The 7,886-nt window shown below is 38.8% G+C and overlaps 1 protein-coding gene across 2 annotated transcripts; it reads left to right on the top strand.

The window, feature by feature from the left end:
* The first annotated feature begins 2,634 nt into the window (after nt 1-2,634).
* Nucleotides 2,635-7,658, top strand: LOC115621080 (sialin). Of its 2 annotated transcripts, none has more exons than XM_030514611.1 (6): nt 2,635-2,768; nt 4,807-4,988; nt 5,832-6,135; nt 6,194-6,734; nt 6,793-7,069; nt 7,127-7,658. In XM_030514611.1, exons 2-6 carry the CDS (start codon nt 4,915-4,917, stop codon nt 7,449-7,451), a joined length of 1,521 nt encoding a protein of 506 aa, XP_030370471.1. In that variant the 5' UTR covers nt 2,635-2,768; nt 4,807-4,914; the 3' UTR covers nt 7,452-7,658. The 2 variants fall into 2 exon arrangements, with proteins under 2 accessions (XP_030370471.1, XP_030370470.1); XM_030514610.1 differs by having other exon boundaries at nt 2,657-2,718; nt 7,127-7,451.
* The last annotated feature ends 228 nt before the right edge of the window (nt 7,659-7,886 follow it).

The following is a 7,886-nucleotide window of genomic DNA, read 5'->3' as shown; positions in this document are numbered from 1 at the left end:
CTGCATCTGTTGTTGAAGTTCGCCCTCGTATGTAAATTGAGTTGCATTTGCTGCTCTGTGCTCTATTTGTTTATTTGTACTACTACTACGTGTGAGTGTGACATTTGTTTCGATATTGCGCAAAAAATATGCCAGTTTGTACATAAATGCGCGCCACTCGCAATTTTTCAAATTTTTAATTCGCTTTGCTCACATGTGTATACATACATACATACTCGTACATGTGTATGTAGAGTAGTCGTTTATTTGTTTAATTTTTTAGAGCTATAGCAATTTTTTTACTGGAATACAGGTGTACGTATTTGACGGCAAATTCAATTTTATTTGCACCAATTGACAATGTTTTGTTAGCAGTAATGAGGGTAATAATTTGAATTACCTATAAAACATGCATTTATTCATAGCAAACAAATTAAGTTATCAAAAGAAAAATAATTAGGTAAATTAAGATAAATGATACAATATTAAACGCAACGCTTTCGAAAATTGGTATTTCAGTTCTTATTAAGTAATTTGCTATAACTCTTTTATTTTAAACAAAAGAAGAAGCTAAAGTCGGATTTCCCGACTTTAAAATAGGCTGTACATATGTGTAGAATAATTCGAAATTAAAAAATAACATTAAATTAAATTACAAAATTAAGAAAAATAAAAAAAGTAAAAAGAATTTTGATTGATTTTTCCTCCTTTGGTTTTTGTTTTGTATAACACACTAACTTAGGAATTGAGTTTAGGCGTGTCTATGCATGCGTGTCTGTGCATGTTTGTGTATGTCTGCGTGCATCTCATGTGCCTATGCAAAGCAGCAACAATAACAACAGCTGCTGGCAATGCTTGGGCAAGATGGCATATATGGCTAAACCTTTCTGTTAAATCGCCCTTTCATAATGAAACATGTCATACGTAGTCAAATTCAGTAACTAGAGCGATTTTCCCAATTTCGGGCAGAGCTTGGGCGGAGATTATATTTATGGCTACAACTTTCTTCATAATTGCCCTATCATTATGAAACTTAGCATACAGACACATAATTACTATTTACGGGATGTTATTACTAAATTTGAGTTGAAAATTCTAAGAAAAAAGCACAAATTCGTCCTTTCTTCGACTTAGGAGAATTTAGATAGCAAATTTCGTTATTCTAGCTCTTATAATTTCAGAAACATATACACTTTGTGGGGTCTGCCACTCCTCCTTCTCTGTGTTACATACATTCGCACAATAGAATACTCTTTTACCCTTTGTACAGGGTATAAAAATTGTACAATTATGCTGTGCTATCTAAAGTAAGATTAGAGATAAGACAAATGAGTTCTGAGTTGGCTGGGAAAATGAATCTGGCTGAGCAGAACCTGAGAATAAGGTGCATATTGTTTATGGATAGTGTTTATGAGTCTTAAAATTGTTATTTGGTTTTGCCTGGACAGTTGCAGGCTTGTATCTTGCTCAGATCAACTTTGCTTGGTGTGTTTTTCCTTGTATGAGGATGATGTGCATTTAAGTGTGTTAGAGTGAGAGAATGTCTCTAGAGATGATGTAGAGCGTATACGTGTATATATTAGTGGCAGCTTTGTAGATCATTTGGTTCTTGAGTGAGCTTTTACGTTTGATTTGTGGAAAAATTGTTATATCAGCAGTGAAAACTGTTGAAGCCAGCAGCTTCAGTTAAGATGCCAAGGCATTTCATATTAAATAATTGAGAGCCAACTGGAAATAATAATAATAATATAATAACATATAATATTTTGGTATTTGATTAAGTTTTGTAAGTACGATACATAAGATAAATCCTGCTCGACTTCTTCATAAATATTTTCTTAGATGATTACTATTGGAGTTCTAGTTTAAACTCCCTAATCTTTTTATGATAGAATGCAGATTTGTAGATTAATTTTTAGAAACAGCGTATTGCTTACACCTGACCATGGTCCGATGGGTTTAAGAATTTTATTATTTTTCAATCAATTATCACCAAATTATCTAAAATGAAGATGTCAAATTGAAATCTAGCTCGAACTGGATTTTACTTTTTGGAAATTGTTTGCGTTGTTGATTTCTGATTGTAGATTTAATTAGCATGTTTTAAAATAATCAAAAATGTGTTTTTTTCAGTTAGCTCACATAGTTTTGGCATAGGTTGGTGTTAATTAATGAGTCTTGAATTGAGTTTTAATGCTTTTGAAAGCCATGACAAAGCAAAGCTGCTCTAATAATCTTGAAGAGATGCTTGTTTACTGACGAAAACATTCGAAATCTTGGCAATTTAATTTAATAATCCACACAATCACCACAGCGTGAAAATTCCACCTTGCTTTATCTTTATAATCGCCCCATCAGCTGCCTAATCAAACGATAAGCTTTATGTCAATGATAATCAGCATGAGTGCGTACCAACCAGGCAAGCCCCTAATCATTGCCTCGTGCGGAGCCTACGCTGTAAACCGTTCACTGAACGGTGTGCTTCAACAGCAGCGGCTCTCGTCCCGCCTTAATTGAAGTAAAGTAACGTTTTAAGAGCGCGGAAACAGCGCAGCCGATCGACGACGCCGCAGCGCTGATTTCGGCCGCAGCGGTGTTCAGCTGGGCTCTGCCGGCAAGCTGCAGTCTCAGTGCGCTGCGAGCAACCGGCGGCTTTATACCTGCCCTCATCACCCACCACGGAGCAGTCGCAGTAGCAGAAAATCAGCAAATCAGCAAATCAGCAGATCAGATAAAATAGTACGCTTCCACACCTCTGCACTCTTTTCAATCGCTTCAAAAGTTTGACGGTGTGTTTCAAGTTTGAGTGTTTTTGTGAATCTACTATAATCATTGCAAGGACATAAATCTATCCTATATATCATCTATAAGTACATGTATATGCAAAGTATATTTAGTGAACAATAACGTGTGTGTGTGTGTGTGGTTTGAAATAATATGTAACGAGTTGGGATGTATGTATGATGTGTGTGCACAGGTGTCTTTGTAGCTTGAATTGAAATTTAATGAGGCATCTTCTCTATATGCCGATATTCTCTGACATTTGAAAACAGCTGCTCATTTCGTAGCTCCTCTTCTAGATGTTGCATTAGACCTTAAAAGACCTTAAAAAAAGCTTGAACGTATTTAAAAATGCTGTTCGTCTCTATTTCAAGTTCAACGATATTTTTTAATTTACTCCACAGAATGATTTAAACAAAAACAGAATACGGTGGAAGATTTACAACATTATGTCACTCGTTCAGTTGCTCAACCTTTTTGTTGAGATTTATCAAGCAAAGCAAATGGTGTGGGTATACAAGTACGAGTATAGGAAATTTTGGTTTTTAGATAAGCGCGTATACGAGCAAATTTTGAATTGCTCACAATATAATAGCTCATAAGATAAAGTGCTCTTTTTATTTGACGCAGTGAAAGTTAAGCCATCACGAATACCATATTTGCGCATGCCTCTGTAGCTGAGTTTGCTGATAAGCCGAAAGGCAATCTTAATAAAATTAATAACAAATTAAAAATCCATAAATAATGTTTCATTTATGGCTTTATATTCGTTAATTAGCCAACAATAAATCCTCGAAGCTGTTGGAATTTCGCCTTCACTTTAGTTATACTCGTGTGAATGCAAACACAATTAAGCATCACAAATACTATATACTCGTAGTAAGACTATATGTGAGAATAGTTTCTGTAAGTTAGAGTAGCGTATGTGAAGCGATTAGTCAGGGTAAATGCGGAGCTGAGGGGGTCAGAGGCATGTAACGCTAATTTCAAGCCTTCACCTGTTTTATATACGAATATACATTTGTACATATATCATCGTATAGTCTCTTTGCGGATCTCGTTAATTTAATAACCCTTCTAAAAATACGCAGCTTCAGTAGTACATACATCCTAAGTATTGTGGGCCGAGAAATTTTCTACACATGTGGGCAATTTGTTTAATGTTATTTTATTTTAGTTATAATTTAAGCAATGCGTGTGTTTAAGTGTGTGTTGAGTGTCGAATTTCGCGCAATTCGCAAATCAGAACGAATCAAGAGAAAGCAGTAGTTGCCGTGTAGGCAGCCCAGCATTTTGGAGGCCCTGTTCAGCTCACTTACCATACAATTATTTGATTATAACATTCTCTCTATTAGACTTTCGGATTGTGTGTGTCGCGTGCATCAAATGCCACAATTTGCGAATTATTTGCTTAATAAGTTAAATGGATAATTGAGTTAAGATGCGCCGAGCAAAGGAATAGCAGAGCAACGCACACCGGTGACAACGTGCGAGTTGTTCTTTTTTTAAATATTTCGTTTCCTCATTACTTGCCTCAACAATATAGCTAATGGCAATATTCTCCATTACTGGCGGGGTCTCTATGCCTCCGTCTATATCTATGTCTATGTCAATGCCAATGCCAATTGCGGCGCCTGCGTAGCCCAGCCACATGCAATGCCTTCACTTAATTTATAAATAGAACGACCGGTGCGAATAGATAAATAACAAAACACAAAATTATGACACGTAAAATGGTGTACAATTTGATTTTATTTTACGTTTAGTCTGCCGAGAGAGTTTTTTTTTTCACCGAACTTGAAATAAAAGCTAAAGATAGGGGAGGCAGGGACTGAATGAATGAATGAATGAGCGTTTGCTTGCTTATTTCTGTATCTTTTGTGCGGGTGTGCTGTTATTATTACTCGTATTGTATTGTTGCTGTAAAAACAAATTGCGTTCTGCGATATAATTTGATTTTAATGAACTATTTGCACGCAGTGGCGAGCCACCTCACACGATACATGTATTTGATTTGTTATTTGCTTTTATCTAACTTTATTGCAGGCATGCTCGTTTAATTTTTAGTTCGAACTGCACGATTGAAGAGTATTCTGTGGCTGTTTTTGCGCTTGCTACTACTCCAGCTTCCAAACAAACACTAAATCACCCAAAATGACCGATTCGGACTCCAAGAAAGGCAAACACAATGGCCATCACGCGGAATTGAATAGCCCACATCATCACCAGTAAGTGCTGTAACCATTTAAGCTAATATTTAAACTAAGTTAGTCTTAATTTGGGACAAATCTGCAAACAAGTTCATTCCTTATACTTATGTGTAGTTTTAAGCAACTATCATTTAGAACTGTTGGTTGGGGTGGGGCTCACCTAACAACATTATAATAAAACACCACTCGACTCACTTAGTCTTCGAGTAGCTACAAGCTTGAGGGTAAAAATCCGCAAACTATTCAGAAATGCGAAAGCAAATGTTGTGGCTGTGTAAGACGCACAAATTCCGTACAAAGCCCTGTGGTAAAAAAATATCCACACCAGCAGCTCTTTCGAAACAGGTTTTGCAAAATGCTTCGGGGCTTGACCCAGACGGCCAACAACAAGTCTTAACAAGCATTTAAGATGGTAAAGTAGCTAGAGCCGGTACAGCAATTCGTTTTAGGAAAGCGAAAGTGGCGCCAACAGCTCTCATTTGCATAGCTGCGAATTGCAAAGAGCGGCAAGCTGGCACTCGCATAAGCTGGATTGATTTGTTTTTGTGCTTCCAAATGTCCAATCCCACTATTACTTTATTTAAAACTAGGTGCATCGATCTCTGCTTCACTCGCCATGTAAGCTCCATGATAGCGTTGATGGTTTCTCTAATGAGAAATATTCCCCGCAACCATGGAATGCTAAGTTCGGTTAGTTAGTTTACTTAAATACACTTTTTTAATTAAACTAATGATGTAGCATAATAAAACATAAACTTATGAGTCTTGACTCGAGGACACATTAACGCTTAGGATCAAATTTAATGTTATCTTCATTTCCCTACAATATTAACTCTTCCTATTTTTTGTTTCATTCGACAGTAATGATATAGTTGAGAATGAACCATTATCATGGAGATTTTGGCGGAAGCAACGTTATATTGTCGTGCTGATGGCATTCTTCGGCTTCTTCAATGTTTACTCGATGCGTGTGAATCTCTCTGTGGCCATTGTGGCCATGACTGAGAATCGTACGGTGATTGATAGTGACGGCAATGAATCGTGGACGCAGGACTTCCCTTGGGACTCTAAGCAGAAGGGTTTGATCTTAAGCTCATTCTTCTACGGGTACATTTTGACTCAATTTCTGGGTGGCTACATCGGCACTAAGATCGGCGGCAATATTGTAAGTATGAGACGACTACGTCGAAAGGACAGTGGAACTAATTTGCATTTTTTGTTAGGTCTTTGGCACAGGAATAGGCACCACAGCCATTCTTACGCTGCTTACACCACTAGCTGCCAAGCATAGTCTCGAAATGTTCTTAGCCGTGCGCATAATTGAGGGCGTCTTTGAGGGAGTCACATTCCCGGGAATTCATGCTGTCTGGGCACGCTGGTCACCGCCCTTGGAGCGTTCGCGCATGGCTTCCATTGCCTTCGCCGGAAACTATGCGGGAACAGTTGTCGCCATGCCAGCGTCCGGCATGTTGGCTACGCGGTATGGATGGGAAAGCGTATTTTATGTTTTCGGAACAATTGGTTGTATCTGGTATATTACGTGGATTATTTTCATTCGCGCCGGACCTGAGCTGGACCGCCATTGCTCGAAGGAGGAGTGCGATTACATACAGAAGACAATTGGTTATGTGGGTTCCAAAAACATCAAGCATCCCTGGAAGGCGATTTTCACATCGATGGCATTTTATGCCATCATGGCGTCACATTTCTCTGAAAACTGGGGCTTCTATACTCTACTAACACAGCTGCCAAGTTTCCTGAGAGGTAAGTGGCTAGTTTTGTCTTCACGCTTTTTGGTTCTTAACGCAAATATCCGCCGTAGATACTTTAAACTTCGACTTGAGCAAGACCGGTTTTCTATCGGCTGTGCCCTATCTTGCCATGGGTATTCTGCTGGCCGTCTCAGGCTACCTGGCCGATTGGCTGCAGGTTAAGGGAATCTGGACGACCACACAGGTGCGTCGCAACTTCAACTGCGGTGCATTTTTGTCACAGACAATATTCATGATATTGACGGCCTATCTGTTGGATCCCGCTTGGTCGGTGGTTTGCCTTACCATAGCCGTGGGCTTGGGCGCCTTCGCCTGGTCGGGCTTTGCGTGAGTTTAAACTAATAGGTTCGCCGAGTGCGTGCATTTATGTCTGTTTTTTGATAGTGTCAACCACTTGGATATTGCACCACAACATGCCAGCGTTTTGATGGGAATCGGTAACACGTTTGCTACCATTCCTGGTATTGTCAGTCCTCTACTTACTGGCTACATTGTGACTGAGCAAACAAGTACCGAATGGCGCCTAGTGTTCTTCATTTCTGCGGGAATTTACCTCATTGGTTGTGTCATTTATTGGTTCTTCGCTTCGGGCGAGTTGCAAGAATGGGCAAAATCACCGGAACAAAAGGCTTTGGAGGCGGAAGAAAGGCAACTGCAGCTGACACAGACATCGGGCTTTGTTAACGCAGCTGCGGAGCTCAAGGAATAGACCGCTACAAATCAAAGAAGTGTTCAAAAGTACCACACACGACATACCCTAGTTTTAAATATTCAAAGTACCATATATCAGTAATTGATGATGCTGCGTTTAAGAGTTTGTTATCCTTTATGTGATGCTAGCAATATGCTCATTATTGTTTTTACACGTTGCGTATACCCTTTGTTAGAATTTTAATGCATTCAATATAGATGCATATGCGAATAAAGAAGGCTTTTAAAAGAATGTGTTTTTATACCCTGTACCCGTAGGGTAAAAAGGGTATATTAGGTTTGTGCAAAGTATGTAACATGCAGAAGGAAGCATCTCCGACCCCATAAAGTATATATATTCTGAATCAGCATGACGAGAGAAATCGATCTAGACATGTCCGTCCGTCCGTCCGTCTGTCCGTCTGGATGAACGCGAGGATCTCAGAAACTATAA

This window comes from Scaptodrosophila lebanonensis, unplaced genomic scaffold (assembly GCF_003285725.1).
Source record: "Scaptodrosophila lebanonensis strain 11010-0011.00,11010-0021.00 unplaced genomic scaffold, SlebRS2 tig00000024-arrow-pilon, whole genome shotgun sequence".
Lineage (NCBI taxonomy): Eukaryota > Metazoa > Arthropoda > Insecta > Diptera > Drosophilidae > Scaptodrosophila > Scaptodrosophila lebanonensis.
The sequence above is the reverse complement of the archived record's forward strand: the minus strand, read 5'-3'. Positions and strand labels throughout refer to the sequence as shown.

What these genes read in the sequence shown, in the direction of transcription:
- LOC115621080 (XM_030514611.1), top strand. Translation starts at nt 4,915, where the DNA reads ATGACCGATTCGGACTCCAAGAAAGGCAAACACAATGGCCATCACGCG. An exon ending in GCTGCCAAGTTTCCTGAGAG is followed by an intron (nt 6,735 to 6,792) that starts GTAAGTGGCTAG and finishes TATCCGCCGTAG; the next exon opens with ATACTTTAAACTTCGACTTG. An exon ending in TTCGCCTGGTCGGGCTTTGC is followed by an intron (nt 7,070 to 7,126) that starts GTGAGTTTAAAC and finishes GTTTTTTGATAG; the next exon opens with TGTCAACCACTTGGATATTG.